Source organism: Anas acuta, chromosome 20 (genome assembly GCF_963932015.1).
Source record: "Anas acuta chromosome 20, bAnaAcu1.1, whole genome shotgun sequence".
NCBI classification, from domain to species: domain Eukaryota; kingdom Metazoa; phylum Chordata; class Aves; order Anseriformes; family Anatidae; genus Anas; species Anas acuta.
Genome location: NC_088998.1, coordinates 10,433,357 through 10,458,069, shown reverse-complemented (window position 1 = coordinate 10,458,069; position 24,713 = coordinate 10,433,357). Strand labels below are relative to the sequence as shown.

General features: G+C 36.7%; 1 protein-coding gene across 12 annotated transcripts in view; it reads left to right on the top strand.

Moving 5' to 3' along the window:
- Window positions 1-24,713, top strand: part of DENND1A (DENN domain containing 1A) — a 191,663-nt gene that overhangs the window by 43,136 nt on the left and 123,814 nt on the right. For 9 of the 12 annotated variants that reach the window (XR_011089171.1, XR_011089169.1, XR_011089170.1 and 6 more), the window contains exons 4-5: window positions 8,709-8,758; window positions 12,288-12,407. Coding sequence is in view for 7 of the 12 variants with exons in the window: in XM_068657021.1 (XP_068513122.1) it covers window positions 8,709-8,758; window positions 12,288-12,407 (170 nt within the window). In the remaining 5 variants the exon portion in view is untranslated. Of the gene's footprint in view, window positions 1-8,708; window positions 8,759-12,287; window positions 12,408-24,713 lie in introns of those variants that run through there. The other 3 variants (XM_068657025.1, XM_068657027.1, XM_068657026.1) reach the window with 3 other exon arrangements.

Genomic DNA, 24,713 nt, shown 5'->3' with positions numbered 1-24,713 from the left:
GAGTTTCTTCAGATCTTTTTTCTTTAACCAAGGACAGGAGTTGATTTTTAATATTTACACTTCATTGAACTTTGTATTTGTCTTTTTAATTTTTTTATTTTTTTTTAATTTGTCTTTTTTTTTTTTTTTTCTTTTAGCTGCTTGGTTGTTTAAAACATCATCACAACTAATTTTTCTGTTAACTTAGTTTCCTGCCTGTTGTGCCTGGGTGCTGCAGAAGTGTATGTGAAATCTTGCACCCAGCTACAACAGATTACAATCTTTGAAAGTCAAAACTGTTTTTCCTGCACTACTGGAAAATGAATCTCCTGTTGGGGCTAAAGTACAATGCAGATTTACAAAGGTGTAAAGTGGTTACATAGGTGGGATTTGCTTTTAGTTTTTAGTTTGGGTTTGGAGTTCTGCCCCTTATCTTTTAACATACTATGTTTGTGTGGATGAGTTCTAATGCTTTGCGATATCTGCTTATAATGGAGATCAAATTGGCCCATTCTCATGGATACGAATAAAAATCTGATTGGAATAATACCTTCATAATGGTTTTCTATGATCCTAAAGGTTGTATTTGATAAACAGAGCTCACTTTCAGACAATCTAGCAGATACTGGTTAAGCATTTTTACTTGCATTTATTTTTAAAAAGATTGGACAGTGAATGAAGCAGAAATGATTAAAAATTATGATCTAGCCCATTTTATGTAAACAGGGTATTTCTTTTGTGAACACACCTTGTTAACTCTCCGTTGCAGACCTTTATTGGTGCTCCTTGAATAATTTGTTTAAACTGCGCAGTACAGATTCCTTATTTTAGCACTAAGACTTACAAAGGCTTCTTTTAGCAGCCTTTAATTTTGTACTTATGTATGTGACATAGCCTGTGGCTGTGATCTCTGCTGTGAATCTGCAGTTGTTTTGGGATGAAAGAAGAAGGCAGCTGGAAACTCAGTAGCTACATCTAGCTGTCTACCTAGAGAAGGCCTTGATTTCAAGTTTATCTAAACAAGCTCGACTAATCCCAACTATCTAGGGGGATCCACTGTCAAAACAAGCAGCATGGCCCTAAGGCAAACACAACCATACAGAAATGAAGGCTGGGACTTCCAATACTCCAATGACTGCATACTGGAGGCTTTTTTCCTGAAAGAGTAAGAGAGGTGGAATTTGCATAATGCCTTTTCATTGCAAACTTTTGGAAAGCTGACAGAGGTCCAGCTTATAGCTCTGTAGCCACAATACAGAGTCTATAGGAGAATCCTTGAATGACCTAACCATATTGAAAGAAAAAATGAAAGCATCGAAGTATAGCCAAGTGAGTGTGGAAAAGAGGGCTGCTGCATTGTCTAACATCTGCTCTACTTCTCGTTAGTTTTGTTCTTTGGTATTCTATGTGGACTTTGGAGAAACCTAAGACAGCCTAACATGAATCCTATAATCTTCCTTCTGAATATTTATGTAGTGTGCCAGCCTCTAAGCTGTCCTTTGCATCTTCCTACTTCCCCCTCATTTTCATGCTCTCAAATGAGGCCAACATTTCAAAAGCTAAATAAATGTTTGTGAATGTTTATAAAAGATTTGCATAAATTTGTTCTTGTTTGACAAAGATCACTTTTTTCTTATGCCAGTTCTGAAATTTTTTAAAGGTTTCAGTGCTTGTCTTGACAACAAAGTCCTGCCTCAGAGAACAATGATTGCTGATTAAGTGGGTATGCAGTGGGAGCTGAATAGAGCATTTGAGGCGATGCCTAAAAGGGCCAGTCATCTTAAGCCAGAATTATAATATTTAACAAATGCTAACCAATGTATATATTTAAAGCTGTGGTTTTGATGTGATATACCTGGGCAATTGGCTTACAGTATGAGTACTATGCAATTATCTTTTCACACCTAATCTTTCCTAAATGTTGAAATGAAAATATTCCTCATCTTTAATCGCTATATGTTTAAAATAAATTCAATTCAATTACTATTCTAGCTTTCCGATATTAACATTTCTTATCTGCACCAATAGGTCAATGTTTATGCATGTAATTGAACTTGATTTTTATGCTTGTTTATATAATTTTTCAGTTCGCTGTGATTTAAGACTGCAACAATGATTCTTGCCACAACAGCTGTAGATTTTTTTTTTCAATGTTAGCTAATATCCATTTGTCTTAGAGGAAAACTAAATCTGAAATTCATTGGAGGGATTTTAAAGGCACTTAGTGAGGAGATCTCTTTGCAAGACTGCTTAAATATTTAGTTCAGCTTTACTTTCAGCTTTTTTATACCAAAAAAAAAGAGTAATAGTCGTTTTGTTCTTTTGTTCTGTTAGTTGAGAGGTTGAAGTTGTCATTAAGGCAAAAACTAGAGCTACTTCTCTGCCACAGTTTTTATCACATCTGCTAGGCCTGTGTCCCAGGAGGAGCTGTGTGGAGCGGTGAATTCAGCGTAGGCCCATTATCTGCTGGCTTTGCGTGTGTTGTAAAAGGAGCGAGACCTCAGGGAGGCTTGGAGCCTCCTCCCGTGTAATGTCCAAATCAGATTTGAAGGACTGGTGGCAGGAAAGCTTTGGCCTTGGGGTGTGAATTCTAAGAAACAGAGTCACAATTAGGTTTAAAAAATTCAGGGATTTTCAGCTTTATCATGAAATATGTTTTTAGTAATGCAAGTAGAAAAGTTGCCCATCTGTGCACATATTTTGTATGTTTAAAATATTTAAATGATAGCAGGCCTCAATATGCTTAGGAAATCTTATTTATTTCATGCTGATACTCTTACAGTGATTGTGTCTACAAGCATTTTTTTTGTTTGTTTTATTTTTAAAGAATAGCGTTTTCCTGAGGACAACTGGTCACCTTGAGTGAAATGATAGCATTTCATACGGGGTACCCTTCTGCCCCTGGCCTCCATACAGGAAGAAGCAACTTCTGTAGGAAAAAACTCGTCTAATTCAAGCTTTGTAGTTGCTCGAAATGAGGTAGTGAATTCCTAAAACACTACAGGACCAGTTCGTCTATTTGCTTCTAGTTGTGTTGGGATACAAGTAGCATTACAAAAGTCAAGATAAAACTAAATTAAGGCAATTTAAATTAATATTGCTAAGCAAATTATGCACCTGGTTATCGGGTGTAGAAAGGCTGTTTAGAGAACTGATTAAAATTTAATCTTACAATATTTTGACTGTCGTAAAATCTAATACTGTTCAATACTGCTGTGAGATATAAAATACTTCCATGCTAAAATGCATTCCAGATGAAATTTGATACAAATGTTTCACAGACAAGATTTTATTTATTTATTTATAAAGAATGTCTGTCGTATCAGCTCTGCTTTAAAAGAAAAAAAATCTTTAAAATCTAGAGAAGTCATGCTTTTAAGTTTATTTTCCTTTGCTTCCTGTACTTTGTAATCATGCAAAAACCTCAGCGTTTTGTTGTGGCTGTGTGACACCAGCCTCTCTGTGCACTATTCTTTCTTTTAATTTGAGAATTAATTTTTATAAGCTGTTTGAATTGGAATGCTTCTGAATTTTAAGTACATAATTAGATGGCGTTTGTTAATTGATGAGAATCTGTAATGATAACTTCAGGAAAATCTAATGTAAGATAATATAAGCCAATACTACCAATAAATGGAAATTGAGCTTTAAATCTTAAAACACAAGATTTATTGATCTCTGATGGTTACTCATAGCTGTCTTCGTTAGTGACCAGCATTGCCTTCTTACACTTATATTCTTTAAATAAAATTATGATACGTGACTACCTTTTCCTGTTCATTGTAGGTAGTTGCTTTGTAAAATGTTGTTTAAAGTAATAGCAGAACTTGTTACTGAGGTGTCTATTATTGAAGTGTGTAAGGATGTTCCCTTTCCTAGGGAACTGAATTGAATTTCTGACTAGCTCATAGCTAACAGGATTTATGGGGTTCTAGATTGTTCTATACTTCCTCTTTCACTGTTCTTGGGTTTTAAATAGCATTGTTGCTAGCTTTATGCTGGTTATTTGGGTGCACTGGCAACGCTTTCCAATTCTTAAACCTGTTGTTCTATTGCAGTGGATAATTTAAATAATTGTTAGCGTAAAATTTTGCAAATAAATTAAAATATAAAAGCAGTTGACCAATTTGTGGTATTAAGGTAGATTAAAGTCCAGCCCAAATTTCAAAACAAACGGGGAATATTTTGCTTCACGTAACATCCCAGCACTTCTGGGCTGTACTAACACTTGGGCTGTGTTCGGATTTGGCGCTATTTCTGAGCAGAAATAATGAATACACAAAACATTTAAAGGTCAGTTTCTCTGTTAGTACCTACTTTCACTTCATGGCAGCTTTGAGTTTCTGAAACTCAGTTCTTTGTTCTGTAATTACCCGTTGAAATAGGTGTCACAAAACCCACCAGGGTCCTGCTCCCGCCAGCCCTCGAGGTCGTCTCTGTCCTGCAGTGGTTGGATGTGTTCTGGGCCCTCTTGGTGGCATCCATGCAGAGAGGATGCCTTTCTGCTGGTTCCTTGGACAGGGACAGTATTTCTGGCTGCATAAGATGAGGACTATTTGTATTTCGTCCCTTCTCTGTGTGGTGTTTGACTTCTGGCAGTGTTTTCCTCACTGAGTTGTCTCTCCATGCAAAACCCCATCGTCTTTGCAATGCTCCATCCTCTGGCAGGGTTTGAATTGCCCTGTGAAAATGCACGTGCTTCTGGAGGGCTGTTTTTCTGTGACATTGCCTCAGCTAAACCTCTTCTCTGGGTTCTGGATAGCCTTTTCAACTTTGCCATGTTTTTCCTCAGGTTCCCCAGTAGGTTTTCCAAATACAGATCCCCAACCTGGTGTTTGCTGTGGTGTGTTGTTTCCCTGCTCTGACTCACATCAATATTTGAGTGTCTTGCCTTAATCATTAATATTTTCTCAGGGATCTCTGCTTGTGTTTAATTTTGTTTCACTGCAACCTCTACCCAGCCTTCTTGTTCGCTTTGACTCTCTCTGCTGTGTCAGGCATCTTTCTAAGGGCAGAGGTGTTGCCAGCCTGCTGTCCTTGCATTGGGCCATCGCTTTGCGTTTGGTTTTAGCAGTTGCACTTGGCTGTTGCTGCTCGTGGTGGTTGGTGCTGCTGCTCGTTGGGACAGCAGTGGTAAAGCAGCCCTGGATATTCAAGAAGCTCCGAAGTTCTTCCTTAGACTTGAAGGTGGAAACAGTGAAAGGTTTGAAAGTCAGATTTAAAATAAAGCTTGCATATTAAATTCACAAGCAGATATACAAAACATTTTTTTCAGCAATGTTGAGCTTTCTGTACTATTTCCTCAATACAGAGATAATTCAGGGCATAAGCCAGGAGTGTATTTAACAACCTTGCTTTCCATACGCTTTTAAAGTGTATCAGTGGGGGGAGGGAGGGGAGAAGAAATCGTTTCAGAGACTGCCTCACCTTCATAAATTGCTGTGTGACACAAAGGGCTGAGCGCTCTCTTCCTGGCTCATTTATTTTGAAAACTTTGCTACTGAAACCAAACTTAATCAATGAGCTCTGTGTTGTCTCCGATAAGTTATGTGCTGGCTTTATTGATTGGGAAGGATTTTAGAAAACCCATGTGGGGTTTATAATGTCAGCAGTGTTTTGATTATGAAAAGCGTCGGAACCCTGGGACCCGGAACCAGGTGGTGGATGTCCTCCAGCCGCCGGTGACACGGCTGGGCTCCGTCCCTCCGGGGACACGGTTCATGCCCTGCACTTTAACTGTGGTGACTGCCTGCTATAGATGCACTTTTTGCTCATTAAAATGTTAAAAATCAAACTGCATGTAAAAAGATTTGTGAAAATATAAACTTGGGGATTGATCCAGAAAACTGGCAAGGGATACCCTGGAGAGAAGGGTTTCAGCTCCTGGGCAATTTACGCTTATCAGCTGCGAGCCCTGGCTGGTTTTTTGTTGTTGTTCTCTGCTTGGTTTTTGGTTTTCTTTTTAGGGGGGTTGTTTTAGTGACATTTTTGTAGGTTTTTCTTAAAGAATATAGGCCTAGGGGAATAAAATAAGAAAACACTCTAGTGATACTACTGCTATCCTTCATGTCAGGTAAAAACAAAAGGGATTATAAGATGCTGCATGGAGGGGTTCTAGCTTTTATTTTGATATTTTTTTGTTGTTGTTTGGGATCTTAAAGAGGGAATGATTTTTCTAGGACATGAGTAGCCACCCATCTCATGACAACTTGTAGGAAGTTGGATTCTGTAGGCAGTGCTAATCTTTCAAACTGAGCAGTACTTAAATTTAAAAAAATACATTTTTATAGTAATGAGCTTGCAACTTGAGCAACAATTGAATTGGTATCCAGTAATTGTATTTCTTACATGCAAAAGATCAGCAGTTTTGCTAATTAAAACCTAATTCTGTATGTGATTTATTTTAATAGTTAAAATTTAGAAATAAGTCTGATTAACCTGTATTAATCTCAGTTTTTCAGCTGTAAAACAAGACAGATAGATACTGGTATATAACAAGAGGCAAAATATGCCCAATAACATAAAAGCTACATAATAATATCACTGCAAAGCCTTTTGTTGAAATGCAAGGCTTTGTATAGTGGTATAAATTCAATATATTCCCTGCTGAAAAGAGAATTTCATTTTCTGTGTTTAGGAAGCCACAGATATTAAGAAACAGTTGCAGAGTAAGTTCTGAGTAATGTATTTTATTATCCTACAATAACATGATGCTGATGAAATGCTAACATGTTTTATCTCAAGTGCTTTTACTTGTAGTTACAGTAATTATTAAAATCTTCATCAAAATAATGAAGAGGATATGTTGTCCTACTTTGAGGTGACAACTTTCCTTTTCAACACTGTTTTTTTTCAGAACTGCGTGTAGTGGCTACTTTGCTTCTTAACAAACAGAAACGTGCTGGTACTTTGAGAACACAGATTGATAAAGCCAATAAAAATATAGGCATTTCTTACTTTCCTGCAGTTATAATTTTTAAAATTCTGCTGTGTTTTTTTTGTTTTGTTTTGTTTTGTTTTTTTCTATTTTATGGTTTAAGATTTCAGTAATGGGTAAAGGAGAAGCATGGGATAATTGAAATTTGTGTACTTTTTGTGCAGAAGCAATTGGCGCTGTGCAGGAGGCTGTTGATCCTAGTGGAAGTCAGTGAGGCTGCACAAGGATGAACCCAATCATGTTAATGAGGTCTTTACTATCAAGGCTTTGTTTTGTTTCAAAATACATATTCCTGCAGAGTTTACTCTGGAACCTGTATAGTTGCTTTGCAAGTTTCCTGCTGAATTTGAAAGGAGGACAGCTCGTTGCTTTACATGCCATTCTTCAATAGATTCTTTCTTGTTCTTTAAAAACAGAAGGTTGTTAAATAATCTATCAATAAACTGTCAAGAAGTCAAAGTTTCCTTATCTGTTTCTGCCTGAAATCTTAAGAACTTGCCACATTTTAGTTGTCAAGAAACCTCCAAAGAAGAGTCTAGGAGCAGTTGAGCCTGAAACCATTGCTAAGGATGGGATGTGCTTGCTTGAATTATGTAGGAGGAACATGCTCTTGCAAGGGAGTCAATATGTTTTCTGCTTCATTGAATAGGTTATTAGATTGATGTAGTTTATTTGCTGAATGATGGCATTGGTTTTGGAAATAAATGAAGCGAGAAGCATCAATTTAGTTATTGGTGATAATTTATTACTATTGGCCAGAAAAGCATTGGATTTATCAGGTTTGTCATTTAGTCAGGGTGATTTTCTTTCAGTTGAGAGCAGAAATATATTTTGGTTTGGGCCCTGAGAAATTTCATTGTGCAGGTGAATGGACAATAACTGGCTGGTAGTAAAGGTCTACAAGCTAGGTTGACCCTTATGGTGAATTTTGTATTGCAGAATTCAAAATTTGAATATTATAGAATGATACAAGGTAAGCAGATTACTTCTGTCTCTGCACACAACAATTTTGGTACTTGCGTATTTTTGCCTCTTTAATGCCTGTATTTATTTAAAGTTGAAAACGATTTATTAATTAAACACATCGATCATGTGTTTGGTTTTCACATCCGTGCTCTTTATTTGAGATCATACAGAGGTTATATTTCAAAGTTTCTCTGTGTGTGGTACTGCTTTGCAACTTTTAGAAAATGGTTTGTACATTAAACAATTTGTATTTATTTTAATACACATTATTTTAATTGGTCTTTTAACGCTCAGATTTTCTTTCTAATAGCAGTAGGCAATGTTAAACATTCCTGCTATGAGACCTATTGGCTTTATCTTTTGTTATTTATCTTGCTGATGTTAGGAAGTATTCTCTAATCCCCCAGACCTCTGTTCCTAGGTAACAGGCAAAAGCTGTGCCAGCAGAAGTGGTCCTGCCAGGCCAAGCCCATGTGGTTTGGTGTTATTCACTATGATCCATATGGTCAGGGTAGAGAGTGTCCCCAGAGAGGTGTTAACACTCAACAACCCAACCTCCTCCTACCCTTTGGAGAATTGCTGGATGGCTCCTGCTGCCTGCCCATGTGTGAATCTTGATTAATTTTTCATTTTTAATGAAGTTTGATCATGTTTATTATTTCACATGATTGACTGCCTGGTACTCCTTCCATGTAATTGATAAAGCCCATATTTCTTCATCTGTCTCTTCTTTCTTCAGGGCAAAGTTGTGAAATTGTGTGATGTGGTTAATATTAGATTTATTGGTCCCATTAGATGTATAAATTATCTCTCTTTCTCTCCACAGGAAGTTCTACAGACTTTGACCAAGTTTTGTTTCCCCTTCTATGTGGACAGGTAGTGTTAGATTTTCAAACTTTACAAGAAAATAAGCTTGTCAATAAAACCACTGTAGAAAATAAAAACCATACTGTTCTTAATGTTCTGTCTGCTTGACTGTGATTTAAAGCACCTAAGTGCAAATTATAGTCTCAGAATCCCTTTTTCCTGGGGTTTTTATGGGCACCATCAAAAAAAAAAAGTTTTAACTTTGTGCTGTTCAGTGGCAGCAATAAAAGCGTGCTTTGTTTTACTTTTATGTAATATTTGGACATGAAAATGCTTGGATAGTAATTTTCAAATGTGCATATTAACATCAGAACTTTGTGTACATCTGTGTTGTATTTCTTAATTGCCAAAAGTTAGGCGGAATAATTAAGTGCTTTACATTTAAAGGCCTCTGGATCTTGTTGGAATTCTGGTGCTTTTCTTGGGACTTCTTAATGCAGCTTCTACATTTTGGAAAAATTGTAGAGTAAGTTCCAGTGGATACAACAAACTGTTGGAGAATATTTAAAATTTACAATAGAAAATACCAGAACTTTAAAAGTTTTTGTTTGTTTGTTTGTTTTGTTTTTAGTTTTGGTTTTAAGTTATTTGTGATGGCTTCGTGGTGAGAAAAGGCCTTCAAATTTTGAAAGGTTGCACTCTGCTTGTGTCCTGCAGCAGCAGCATTCGAGTGGTTGGCATCAGTTGTCTTTGGTCAGCTACATGTAACACACTGGGTGTGTTTGATAAAATTGACCTTAATTATGAGTAGATTATTAAAAAAAAAAAAAAAAAAAGTCTTGTTTCGGTGAAATTTGAGACATTTACAGCAGAAATGTTTTTTTTTTTTTTTTCCTAGATCAACATCCGTTTATAATATTGCTTCTTGTATTGTTCTCCTTTTTTTACTTTCCCCCTCCCGCCCCCTGGGCTAGCAGGTGTTTCTAAGTAATCTTGAAATGCTCTATGCTAGCTTCTCTGAGTTGTGGTGAAATCTCACTAAGCTTCTCTGGAGATGGGAGTCCCCACCATAAAACCAGTGCTATGCTTTGTCCTCCCACGTTGTAATCTGGGGCTGGAGGAAGCTGAAAGCTTGAAGGGCTCACGCAGATGATGTGGTTGACTCAGGTGACCTTCAAAAGCCACAGATTGTCCTGATAATTTGGAATCACTTTTTGCTGATCTTTTTTTCTTTCTTTAAGGAAGGGAGTGGAGAAGTAGATGTGTATATATTTTTCTTACATGTTTTCATACATGTTTAAGGTAGCTGCCTTTTTACTGGACACATTTTTGGTTACTTTGTGTAGTTTTATCGTACCTAGGGTTTTGTTGTACTTTTTTTTTTTTTTTCCAAGCAATATAATGTAATATAAGCAGTGTCCAGTTCTAAATTTTCTTAGCTAACAATGTGAATGAAATAGCACCTACTTATCTACTTAAAATATTTTAGTCTCTTAATATCACAGTGAAAAGATATTTCAAAGTGTATCGCCCCCTTCCTCCAATGGGGTTTTGCAAAAATACTTTGGTTGGGGTAGGCAGAAGAAATGACATCTTTAGACAGGATAGTGACTGGATAGGCTGTCTTATGCTAGGAAGAGCTGACAACTGAAACTTGAGCAAGACCTGCTCATCAGCATATCTGTTTTGTGCAAATCACATAAATGCAAGAATCTTTAGGTTCGCTTGCTTGGGAGGAACTTATCAAGTGGTTGCAAGTGTTTAATAACCAAGCCTCTCCCTGTGCAACTGAAGCATGTTTTTTCCCCATTCCATAATTTTAATTGTCAGCTAGAATGCTTTTCTCGCATGCAGTCTGCTCTCAACCTTGTTAAAATTAAGCATATAATCCCCTTCTAAAACACCATACTAAAATCACCATAGTAACATTACATCCAAGCTATACAGATAAAACACAACACCAGTAAAGGATTTCTGGGGGTACCCTCATAGCTCAGTGAGCTTTATGGAAATGGTTGTTCTGTTGACATTTAGAATTTAGTAGGATGATAGTACTTACGCTGTCTAATTTTCAGACTGCTGAAATGCTATTAAATGTCTTTCTTTTTGTTCATCTGTGATTGTGGAGTGCTTCTCAGTCTCCATCACTGCGTCTTTTTCCTTCCCTGTTTGGAACCCCCTGAAGGTTTCTGCTTTCTGAGCTGGACAGAGCCATCTGTCTGATCTGGTCTAACTTTTCTTTCTGAAAGTCTGTTTTCCTTTGTTTTCTTTAGGTATTTGTTTGCTTGTAGGGCTCATAGCTGTGAGAGTTAAGTGGCCTCAAATTTAATGTTTTTTGTTGGTGGTAAGATTGACTAGTAAAGATGCACTTGTAAGTTCTAGACATATTTTTCAGTTCTCACTTAAAACACAACCAGAAATAAGTGTTAAATTCATATCTTTATGAGGTCTGAAATCTAAAATTGGAATGAAAAGTCCTCTGATAATTATATTAGTCAAAACTTTGCCACTGAATGTCAACATTTTTTGTTAAATACTGTAATTGCAAATCTACTGTAAAATTACATCTCTACAAACTGGAAGGTGAATTGGGCTTGGTTTATATGGAATCTACTAGTGGTGATACCTCAAGAATATGTTTAATTTTATTAATAAATAGCATTCAAAAAGTGTTGTGCTTTAAATGTAAAGCATCTTATTTTGTTCTGACCATTTTGAGCATCACTTACCTGAAAATTCCAATTCAGCCAGATTTTACTCTAGTGATTCTTTCCACAGTGATGTGAGTGGGGGCCAACATCCATAACGTTACGAGTTCATTTGTGCTGTTCTTGAAGAGCCATTAAGATCTTAGAGTGAGGCAAACAACCCTTAATTTTGAAAAATTGTATAGAAGTCTTACAAAAGTTTTATATAGTTATCTTTAGCACAGTATACTTCTGATTCTAGTTTGTACTTCCAATTCTAGTTTATGTTCTCCTTTGCACAGTATTCATTTCTTTCCTTTAACTGGTTGCTATCTGCTAGAGTAAAGGAGAGCCATCTGGCATGGTTCAGGTTGAAGAACACCTTGCAATGATGTATGTGGCACGCTTACAAAATTGGTAGATGGATATGTAAGGCTTCAACAAGTCTATATCCAAGTGTTGAACAAGTATGTTATTAAACATTTTCTTGCTCTGTGAGTAAACAAATTCTCAAATGAAGAGTAATAAATATTTTGTGTTATATGAGAGAACATGGCTTTGGTTCATACAGTGTGTACTGCTTCAAAGTTTGTAGTTACATTCTTTTTCATTTAAAGATAAATTCTATTTTGTATTATCCAACCATGCTTAAAAAATAACATCTTTCCCAAACCAAACCATTTGCAAGTTTCTAGAGGGTGTATACTCTGTTTAATTTTTCAAAAACAAACAAACAAAACAACACAAAACACACTTGCAGACAAATAAACCAAACCAACCAAACAAATCCACCAAAACAACCCTTCTGCTGAAGTAGGAAATTTTATAGATTTGATAACTTAGATTAGATACTTTTGACGTGGAGTTAGCTCAGCATTAAGTTTTTCCTTTTTTATTCTCTTTATTTTCAGCTATGCAGTTAGCCAAGTTGGACAGAACTTTACATTTGTCCTTACAGACATTGACAGCAAACAGAGGTTTGGATTCTGTCGCTTATCTTCTGGGGCCAAGAGCTGCTTCTGTATCTTAAGGTAAGTCAATGGTTTAGCTTTTGGCTGACTCTGGGAAACAGTGTTTGACTTTGTGTTGTTACACTGCAATTATGATTTCCAGCTGTTCAAAATTATTTTCCTATCTGGTCCTCAAAGTCACTGCTCTTCTGCAGAAGTGATGCAAAATATCTTGCACTTTGAGTTCCTCTATAGATAACTGTATGTGTTTGTAGGCAGTGTTCTTGAAATTAACAATGTGGAAAAAAAAAAAAAAGAATATCTCTGCAGTAATTTGTTACAATATTGCATAACTGTAGCTGTTATCTTTAGCTGTCATAACTGACCTTGTTAAGGCATTTTGTGAATATTTGTATATGCAAGCTTTATTAACAAAGCATCTGTTGGTAGTTGGGGGAATGTCCTCCGAGCTGATGCTGGCCACATCTTAAAGCTTGCGTGTATGAGCTTTACCCTGTCCTGTTGAGGGTTTTGTGGAGTTTGTCATATACAGATGGCTGGTGGAAGTTGGAAGCAATGCGTTTCACATAGAACAGGCAAAGATATGCTCTACCAGAATGTTTTTGATGACATCCTATGGTGGAAGTTGTTGAAATACAGCCTGTGATTTTCTACTTATATTTGTTGCAAGAAATGATGCAAACAAAATTGGGTTTCATATCTATCAATATATCCGTTCCATTAAGAACTTTTGTGGAAATAAAGATTTCTACATGATGTCTCACTTATTACTATCATTTTATTATGTAATATATTATTTGAACAAATTTAACAGTGGTCTGCCTTCTGCTTTTTCAAGTTCATAAGAAATTGGAAGCTTTGGACCAGTGATCTGGGTAAAGGTAGTTGAGATCTAACTTATGACCTAGGTGACTGGACAGTGTCCCAAGCAATCCCAAATGAGGACAATCTCCTCTTAGCGACTGTATCTATCTGTCTCGGTTGTCTCTGGTTTGCTCTTCATGGGAGGGAATCCAGTGTATGAACAAGAAGAACTTGTCTTTGGCCTGCAAGTGCTGTGTGTTGCAAGTGGCGGAGTGGGACCTTCTGCATATGTTTTATTGAAAACTATCCCTCTGGAGAGTTTTGGGGATAATGTTGCAAAATATTAACAAGCTATCAAGTATGAGGACACTTCTCCCTTGATTGAGTTGCATACAGCAATGCCATGGAATTGACTTTGGATTGATGTACAGCGAGTTTGTCAGTGCCATTTGTGTTTGCAGTAGATAGGCAAAGATATCAACTGTTTGTTGTCAGCACTGCACTGACAGCAGGGACAGGGACCCGCTAACCAGGCGGTCATTGAAGAAGTCTAATATTTGGAGAAATTAGTGTTAAACCTACTAGAATTACTAATTAATTGTGTGGGAGGCAGGATGACAGGAGTTGTGTCAGTATCTTCATTCTGTCTTTTCTTTAGTAGAGATTTCAACTAGTAGTGGTGGCGATCCAGCAGTACGGACCACATCCTGAGGATTGGAAGGTATTTCCGTAGCTGCTTCAGTGTAGCTGGGGAGCTGATTCACTGTCAGGTGTGAAGTGTCTGGTTACTTAAAGTAACTTTTGCTGATTAATGACAAATCAAAGGGGAGACACCATTTAAAAAATAAATCTGAATGATCAGTATGAGTCCCTCCTTGATCTCTCCTGGATAAGAGTACTTTGCTGTCAGCTCCCTTATGTTAAGTGAATGCCAAGAAGAAATGGAGGAGTTATGTTGTAGTTAAATGCCTTCTGCTTCAACTCATAACCAAAATGGAAAAAAAAAATAATAATAATGCAGTTAGAGCAGTGGATGAATTTGGTCTCTTAGGTTCCTCTCTGTTTCCTCTTTCTTTTGCTTCCTCTACTTTCAGCTTCCCTGCCTGCTTCAGATAAGTTAATTTTAAGAACTTGTTGGCTAGATTGCTTAAATTTTGTCCCACGAAACTGTTTCTGAGCTAAAAGTATTAAATTGCCTCAATGTACTTACTGGAGATTGCTGGCAGCATTCTCTGATATGTGTACATGCTTCGTCTCCACTGGATACTCAGTGGAAAATGGATGGCAGCAAGCTTCAAGTATTCCTTGTTATGCTCAGCAACAGTATAAGAACTAATTGATGCTGTTTGTCATCAGAGATATTACATGTTTATCAGCCAAAGGTTTTATGGGTCTGGCCATGGTGAGAGGCCTTGGAGGTGGAAAATCACTACAAGTTTTGGTTCGTCATTGAAGAGGAACAGGAAAAGGAAATTCTTTTCACTCAGCCTGTGCTTTAAAAATTTCAGCAGAGTTCTGGAAACAGTTGAAAGCTGAGACGATCCTCAGAATGCCAGAAGTCAAGGTCTGCACCTTGAGATTTAAAGTGATCCAGAGACTTTTTCGTGGGGATGCAAAGAAGCTCAACTGCAGTACAGTTACCCATGTGGATGTACCTTGTGTGGCCAGTAGAATTCCACTTTACAGAATGAGTCTTGTGGCTATTTTAACCAGTACAGTTTAGAAATCTGTTTTCAAGACAGCTTTCATAATTGTTGCAAGAAATTGCAACTTAATTTTTCATACTATTTATACACTTCCATAATTAGTTTTGTTCCTGCTGTGGATACCACACAGATTTATGGAAATCTTTGATTGGTAAATTAAAAACTGCATTGTCTGGGTGTTCTAGGATTTTCTTTTATTCAGAACCACCGACTCTGCCTCTCATATTCCTTTTCCTTTTTTCCTCGCTTGATTTCTAGCTAATCACAAAACTGCAGTGATCAAATAATGCATGTAACACTGAGTTGTAGAGCTCTCTTATATAGAGCTCTCTGTAGTATAGGAGCTTACTTTCTGCATTTCAGACAGCAGAGGGCGGACAAAAGCACAGAACAATTGTCACAGATGGTTTGGTGTGGTAGGTTTTCGTTTTTTGAGGTTCTAAACAGTAACGTGCCTTAAAAAAGCAAAACCACAAGGTCATCTGCCATACATCAAAATCTGGTTAACTTGGTGTTCTGTGCTACCTTTTCAACGCGATACCTTACAAAACTGAAGATGTACTTTTAAGATCTTTTCCTTTCTAAACGATAAATGCATAATTCTGAGCTTATTGAGGAGATGCAGTATTCTATTAAAAAATAATAAAACAATAGCAAGCATGCACAACAAGATGTTACCAAGCTGTTGTTTCACATCACATTCTGAGATGTCTTCTTCAACCCCTTAATCAGGTGTATCCCATGCTTTTGGTCTGGAATTTGTTTGCTCTTGCTTCTCATCTCTTCCAAGTTTTATGTGTATGTAGATGCAATGTTCTTTCATTAGGGTGAAAGAATCTTGATGGTCTCAAAGAGGTACAGAATTTGTTCTTGATTGCTATTTCCCACTAATTGCAGCATACTGAAAAATGACAAACATACTAATCTACAGGTATGATCTCAGGAATAAGAAATAAAATAGCATAATTTTCTTTCTGCTTTCTTATATCCCTGAAGCATACAAATACTTTATGATTCTTAAAAATTTGCATGTTGATTGCATCTTAATTTTAATTTACTCATCGCTTTAATGTTAATCTTCTCTTACTAGCTTAATCATCTTTTCAGATGTCTATCAACCCTAGTTATACTAAAATTCTGCTGAAGCTGGCCTGTTGGTTATGTCAGGGATGCTGGTATTCAGTGACTCAGCCATTTCGTCTCTTCAGCTAACCCCTGGGATCTAGAACTCTAACAGCACAAACATTGATGGATTTAAAATTCTTCTGATGGGAAAGTAATACAGAAAACAATCTGTATTAGTATCAGTAAGTGTACCAGAAGTAGTGGAGCGCTTTATTTTACAGTCTGGTTTCCTGAAGGCTACGTTGAGAAAATTTTGTTTATGGTCTGCTCATAGAGGGGACAGCTAAAAACCTCACAGCTGAGATTACTTCGCCTTAGTATATTTCATAACGGCGATGTTGAGTGTGTGCTAACTATTTGAGTGCATAAGTAGTTCAAACATGTCAGTGTAATCACTTCAGTTTATGTAGCAATGGAATGATGACTTGGATAGCTCCATTTTTTTTCACATAGCTAAAAACCACACATATGTTCACCAAGTTGACCTTTATATTAAACATATACTTCTCTTACTGGAAATGTGTATTTGAGGTTTAAAAAAAAATAGCTAAGAAATAATATTTTCATATTGCATTAACTGAACTTTTGTAATAAGTAGGTTTAAGGCTTAGAATAGTAATTTTATTCTCAAGCATTCAGCAGAATAGTTTTGTAGTGAGGTCCTTGCTGTATGCTCCCTTATTTTTCAGTTAAGTTTCTAAGGCCAATAACATGCAAAACTGAATTTAAAATACTCTGAAATTAAGAAGTGTTTAAAAAACAACACCCACCCCACCGCCAACACTTCTACAGTACAAAATAACAATCATAATAAAACTGCTTTCAATATTTTTGAAGACGTGTACCAGGTTGTGTAAAAGACTCAATTGTTAATCCAGTCTGGATTATCGGTATGGCACATTATCAAAATCTCTAAATTGTTCTATGCGCAATTCTTCACTGGTTGTGTTTAAATATATTTTCCAGGATGTCACTAAGCTTTTAAAACCTTACGGTTTATTAGTTCTTAAATTGTAAAGCTGGACAGGATGTTCATCAGGGTTCTCCATTTCCGAAGAAGTCAAACCCAGAAAAGCTGGGGCAATGGGAAGTCACTGTACTTACAGATACCACCTCTGCAGATAAATACGTTGCCTTGATAACAGTAGTTTCTCCACTAACGTGATTTTGGTCAATCACCTATTTAATTTGAAATACTTACTTTTTCCAAATAATATAAAAACGGCTTTGGGAGGTGATAGGTAAATGGTGCCAGACCATAATGATGTCAGTTAATGACTTTTATCTAGCTTCAAGTTTTGTTAAAGTGGAAAATAAGAAAACGTTGCATAGATTTGCTTTGGTTCACCAACTTACTGGGTGATAACCATGTGGAACTCTGATTTAAATTTTACTTAATTTGAAGTTTTCAGCGGGTATTCAGCTTTTGTACCCAAAATGAAAATCATTCTTCTGAAGTGAAATGCAGAAACGTTTGTGTGGAAATCCCTTTCGGCCAAAATAGCTAAGCTCTGCACCACTCTTTTTCTAAGATAAAAAGAAATGAATCTATAATAGTTTGTGACAGATGGCAGAAAATGTAACTAACTGAATGTGATTCTGTATGGAGTTATTTGAGGTTTTTGGTGTGATTTGTTGTGAGTTCCTCTCCTCCCCCCTTCCCTTTCCTTTGATTGCAGTCTTTGTCCATTTATTCTTAGGATAGAATAAGATTTCTGAGCAGGGGCCTCTCTTGTGGTGCAAAGTGAGAATTGTTTTTAATTGAGCAGAAACATGTGGAAGGATCAGGAATATCTCAAGGGATTACAGAAAAATTCCAAATTTGTACTACTTACAGCTTGTGTTTAGAGCGGGGTCTGCTGGGAATAAATGTTAGTTAGTGTGACCTGTGACCTTAAAAACTGTTGACATGGATTTCAGCCAGAAACTAGCCACAGAACTCCTTTGTTAAGCTCATTCATAGCTCCTTGAAAACTCTAGTCAGTGAAAGTTGCCAGCTCAAATCTAAGGAAAGCAGAGCTCTTTTTTTCTCTCTTCCCCCCCCCCCTTTTTTTTTTCTTCCCATGCTTTGGAAACAGTGGACGCCCCTTAACCAGCAAGACTTCTTTAATAGGACTGCATCGCCTAAACTTGATTGGAATTGACAGCTTCCTGGCTCGGGCTTGCCAACTGGCAGGGCATTGATGCATAGGGGACAAACAGCTTTAAGGGCCTGGATACTACTGTTTGTGTATGTGCCTCCGAAGTGTAACACACTTCTGTTGTGATACCTTCTAATCTAAAGAAAAAAATATCCCAAACCCATTACACTGCTTTTATTTCCATGTCTCTTTCAATTGTTTTGGGGGAAAGAAATGGAAGATTTGTGTGTTTTTGTTTTAAAAGAATTGCCATGTTGTCTTCTAGAGCTCTCCTTTCCCACTGATCTGGCCAGAAGCCACAGGAGAATATTTATGCTTGAGGGGGAAAAAACGACACTTTGATTTTTAGAATTTTTTCTTTTTTAACAGCTGTATCATACTTAAAAAATTGTATTTACCCCACTATAAAATGGTTGAATTTACAAATCCTTCTCCTTGTGCCTTCATTTCTTTACAAGTTTTTCCACTTAGTGGATTTTGTGTGCTCAGCTGATTCTGTAATATGATTCATTATCTGGTCTGCATGAAGGCTCACCTGATTTAAATTATATTTTGGAAGTAGAATGTACTTTCACAACAATAAGGTATGTTGCTGCTACGTATGTGTAATGATAGAATAGGTACAAAATGGAATGCAGAAAGCAGAATACAAATTTTGCTTAATTGCAAGTTAAATAAAAGTATGCAAAAAGAATTATCTTCATGAAGAATCACGGAGCAGATAGCAGGTAAACTAGGATTAGAGATCCTTAACTGAGCTACAAGTAAACTTTATGCTATTTCTCTACAGTAGGGTAAAATCCCATTAATTCAATACCATGCACTTTTAAAATACTCAAATATTGCAGTTTTGATTCAGGTATTTCTTTAAGGCTTGACTGTAAAAGTGCACACTTTGTGAGGTTGATGCATCCTTTGGAGTAGCTTTTGTGGAGTTTTGCTTTTTAAGGAAAAAATAAATGCAAGTGTGAATCAACTTCAGTTCTCCCAAGGACAGGGCAACGTTAGCCATTAATAGTCGTATTGTTTTCTGGGGATGGAGAAGTGGGGGAGTGGAAGAAACTGGAAAGTGCTCTGCCCCTGTAGACCTTTCCTTCCACTTGAAGGCATGAGATTCTGGCCCTCTTCTTACTTTTTACCGTCCCTTGAATTCTTCTCGGGCTGCAGCCCCAGCCTTTGTAGCCTTGGGGGCTGGACTTCCTACTGAACTCATTTCTGATCAGCGGAAACAATGTGAGTATTACTGGATTCCACCCACCTCCCAGAGCTGACTTTGCTGCCTTCCTGTGTGTGCCAGAGAGCATTTTGTTCGTGGTGCTGAGTCAGGCTGGAGCAATTCAGCTCAGCAAATGCTTGAGACTATAGAAATTCTTTACTAACCTATGGAAATTACTGGGTATGCCAGAGCAGTTGTTTTTGCTGTGGTTCTGAAATGTTCTACAGCTTTTGTGAAGCAGTATTCACACGTGAATAAGGATGGGCATCCCTTTCTCACGTTATCTGGATGAAAGTTTGGAACATTAAAAAAGGACATATCTGGAATGCATGCTCTGACCTATTGTTAATAGGAATTTTCTTCTGCGGAGTATAGAGACTGTCCCAATAATAACTAACAATTTCACGTTTCTCCCAGAAGTGGGAAGGGTGATCACTACGTTTCTTCTTGTTAACTGAAAATTCTTACCCAAGTCACAGTTTCTTTGTGCATTTCTCCTTTGCATGCATACAAGTAGTTTAATAGGAAGTCTATTTTGTATCTGGTGAGCAAGCAGTTAGTCCTTTTATTTATTTATTGCACAGCAGGAAAAAACCCTGCTGTCTAGCTGTGTGCTGCTTTGAGGGAGATACAACCCCAAACCATTGTTTAAGCTTTTCTTGTTTTCCTACTTGTGGGTTTTTCATTTCTTTTTTGCCTGGTTACTATTCACAAGCATTGATTTCAACAAGAACAGATTGCAGTTATTTATTCTTTTTTTTTCTTTCCCTCCCCTTGTAGTCTTACCATTGGTATATGTAGACAACTCAAACTGTAGTTAGAGAATCTTGGAATGAACTGGATGATGGAGAAGGGATCTAGCGTGGAGAGCAATGTGGCACCAGGACTGCTGAGTTCTGTATCCAGTGCTAACTTGGGACAGTACCTTATGGAACTGTGTTCAGACCTTTTTTAGGTGAAAGAAGTCCCAGTCCTCAGCAATTGCAGTGTTGTCTGTCCACTGAAAAAGTACTGTGCAAATGCAGAAAGCAGTTGCTTTTGTTTAAGGCCAGACAGATCCTTTTGTTCAAATGTGATTTAGAACAGGACATGGAAATGAATTTATGGGTTCTCTGCCATTAAATATCTGTGCCTCGTCAGACAGATGTCACTTGCCCATTGTTAGATAATACGGTGCTGCATTGGCCTAACTTTTATTAATAATCTGTGTTTTCAGCACTTTGCTTTTTCATTTATTCAACAACATTCATACTTCGTTGTGTTAAATGTAGTAACTTTTAGAGGGTCGCAACGTAAATGTTCCAGATAAATATCAATATACATTTACAGTTCTTTGCAATCCTGAAACACTAAGGTAATCATTTAAACACCATTTTGAATTAGCAGACACTTTGCTAAAGCAAATTGTACCTCCCAGTGTTCTTTTGTCCTTTTTCAAGTGCACAGTAATTTCTGATTGTTCGGTGTCCTGAAGCAGCAGATTAGTAGTTCACGAATGGGCAATAAGCATTTAAGGTTGTCTTATTTCCATTTGGCTATATGGAGTGCTGAGATGTTCTCAAACAAACGAGGATTCTTGTATTGAGAACATGGTGCAGAGGAAGGTAACAATTACGTGAAGTTACTGGGGAAGCCGAACTCCCCCACTGTGGCTTTTCTAGACACTGGATAAGAGCTGCAAATAGAAGGAATCTAATGGAAAGGATTGAGTTCGTGTTTCTTTTGGCATCTTACTTCTCTTTCAATTGGGTAAAACAGATTTTACAGCATAGTATGTTGCAGGAAGTGAGAAAAGTCAAGACATAATAAATATTAAGATGCTCAGCCAGTCTTTGTGGAAGTAAATTGGGTGATTTCATCTTCTTCATTGCCAAGAGGTCTAGAGCAACCTGCACCGGGAATGACAGCCGTGAAGAACAATAACCTCACCGAGAGGGGCTCTGGTAGCCACCTCTGACAGGTTGCTGTGTCTGGTGCTGCTTCTGCTGACAATCTAGATTGTGAAATACCCCTTCCAGTAAATGCTGTGACTCTGCTTAGCATCAGTTTACTTAACCAGGAATGAACTGTAGACAGGAAAGAAATAAGCTCAGTCTGAAGTGCAAGCAGTAAAGTCAGGGTTTATTATTGAGTTAGTAGACAAGGTTTAAAAGGAATGTGGATTTTCTCCTTGTGTACAGTTATTAGATAGAAGACGCATTTGACATCATTTAGACTAGTTGCAGTGAATGTGCAGTCTCATGACCATTACCTTCAGTACTTTTATTCTGGTAAGCCAAGTAAAATATGTTTGGTGTGCTTTGTCTTGATATGATTAGGTTACGTTTAGTTCATTGCAACCTGTGTGCAATTAGTGCTTTTAGTGATCTTTTAGTGATTTATGATTTTTTTTTAAAGTTTATATATAATCCACTTTTTTGAAAGGAGAGGTAGAGAACTGATAATGAAATCTGCCTACAAGAGAGGAAGAATTTTTTTTTGCGGGTTTGAATGTTGTAATTACAAATCCAGGCTGCAAGCAGTGACTGTAGATAACCCCGGAGCAGTGAGATCCTTTGGCTTTATTTTTTATTTTTTGACTTATTTTATTCTATTTATATATATGTGTGTGCATGTATGTATAAATAAATCTTTAGCCTGATTCTTTTCCTTTGCCTTTTTGCTGTTAGGTTTCTGGATAGACACAGAAAAATATCACTGTCTAATTAAATTAGAAAGAAAGTCCAGTCTTTATTTTGTAAGGATTTACTGTAGTTGTATGTTGAATGAAATGATAATAAGGAAAAATCAATGTTTTGCTTCCATATGTATCTGTATGATACTTTTAAGCCTTCCAAAAAGATATTTGATAATGGCTGCAAATGATACGAAACACTTTTTGGACAGTCTGTTTGGTCTTTGTGCTGTATCGACCCTGGAATCCCTGTACTTCTTAAAACGCTTCAGAGATGAAAGAAAATAGCAAACTGATTCTATTACACATTGGCAAAGGCCACAAAAAGTACATGTATAAATCATGAGAAATTGGATCCCTCTGATTCAACAGTACAACAAAATTGTACCTAATAAAAATGTTGATATTGAGCCTCTGTCTGCCTTCTTCATGGATTTTTTTTTTTATACATTTTCTTTTAGCGGTGGGTTCAACACGCACCTTCAATGTAAGAGCTGAAGATGCAGACATTTGTCAGTTCCTTTTCACATTCCTCATAGAGAAAAGAGGAGAGCATGACTTGGAGCTAAAGTCTGAGCTGCTTTCATGGAAATTGCAAGCTATAGCTATAGCAAAACAGTTAGACTTCCTCTTCTGTTTTTGAGAGGAAATTGATCTAAGGTGGCTTAGAAAATGAGAGAACTCCATGAATATAGTGTGTAGGGGTGGAAGGGGTTTCCAGTTGTTGCAGGCATTTTACTTTAACTTGACGTATTTATAAAACAGTTTACATCTTAAAAGTTCAGGGTTTTTACTCCCACTGATTTGCTTAAGCAGACACTGGCTTTTATTTTCAGTTACTTGTCAGAATCTGTATGGAAAAGTGATGAACCTAGTAAAAAGAGAGCTTGACATCAATTAAATTTAGCTATCTGCTTTGTGTTTCTGTTCTGATACTGTTTCCAGTATAGTTTTTCTAAACTTCCTGTAGTTTTTTCCTTATTGTCCTAACAAGTTTTACAAGATAGAGATGAGCTATTTTAAAGTAAAGTTTCAAGAGGAATAAAATTTTATTATCTGCTCATTTGCTGCCTTTCATTTTCATTTCTCTCATTAAACCTTTTCCAGACTCTCTTTTTTAGAGTCTGTGAGAGAGCCTGTAAGGCTGCTTTAATGTCTCTTTTTGTTCTAGTGTCTTTAAGTTTTGAAGTGTCTCTAGAGTTGTATTAGCTTTCTCAAATGATATTATCTGCAATATGAATAAACTACACGTACTAAAACAGTATTAAACAGAGAAGAGCATTTGATAATGCATTTTTTTCTCTTCCAAAAAAACCTGTCATTAAAAAACTTCAATGGAAGTTTATTCCCTGTTTTTCATGGTCCTCTTATAGACGTCATTATTAATGCTCGTTCAAAATTAATATGGTATATGTATTTTATAAGAATGTGCAATCATCTATGTATATGTGCATAATATATGCAAGCTGTATATAAATATTTTGTCTGTAAGCATCTCTCTAAAGAGGAGTGTCACAAACCAAGAGAAGTCTTAAAGAATCCTGTTGATTCTACATGTGGATTGTATTTTCTTTTTTATTAATACATGTGAAGTGTGTGCAATATTTCACCTTCATTGTATCTTTTCTTTGAAATTGTATGCAACATCCTAGTAGTAGCTATAGAAATGCATTTTGATGTTTTGAGTTTTAAGACCAACATTGAAAGGAGTTGATCTCACTGCATTCCTAAATTTTTATTTTCAACTAGATTTAGTAATAAATAACAAGCCAATAGAGAACTTATGAAATGATACTGAGTGAAAAGCTTTGGAGTTTTGATTATGGTGTCAGTAGATCTATTAAAAGCTTTGCTAGCTGAGCCTGAAACTTTAAAGCATTATCAATTTGGTTTAAATATTTTTTTGAAACTTAAATATGGTTGAACCTTGCTAATCTACCTACCTCATAATCACAGACACAAAAATGGCAAGCTCCATGTATGTCTTAACAGAAATGGACAAGTTTCGTATTAGTAGGCATCATTAGTCTTAAATATACTATACTAGGCTTACTACATTAAATTCTATCTATGTAATTCTTCATAGCAGCAAAATAAATCCATCAGAAATAACGTACTTTCTTTTCCCAGGCTTTTTGAGCCTTTTTGTGTTATTTTTATGTACATTTCAAAAATGTTATTGATTTGCACTGGTTGCAAATCGTGGTTGAAAATGATGTGATGCCGCCGTGTGTTATACTAATGGCAAGAAGAAAAAGATTAAAGAAGACAGAAAACACTACAAGTGCTGAACTCCAGATTTTTCTGTAATAACAAATAATCTGAAAGAGCTCAGGGTCTTTCTAGGTAAAGGAAGGACACTGGTTATATGACTTTTCAATGAATTGAGAGAAGCCAAGAATGAAAAGACTGGCTGTCTTCTGCCTTGTCATGCACACCTTTGTTCCTGTTTCTCGTGCCTTGTGGTTGAACGGGGCATGCGGAGTCTTTGCTATAGATGCTTAATGCATGTGATCAGCTGCTGTTTGAAATGGAAGTTTCCCCTGTTTCTATCAGTTTTTCAGTTACCTTCCACTGGAAACAGCTATGACTTATGCCCATCTATCAGGTTTGAGTTTTGACTTTTATTGCAAGAAAAAATTGTTATAAAATAGTATTAAATGTTAATGACAACCTGCCACCCCCACCCCCAACCTGTCC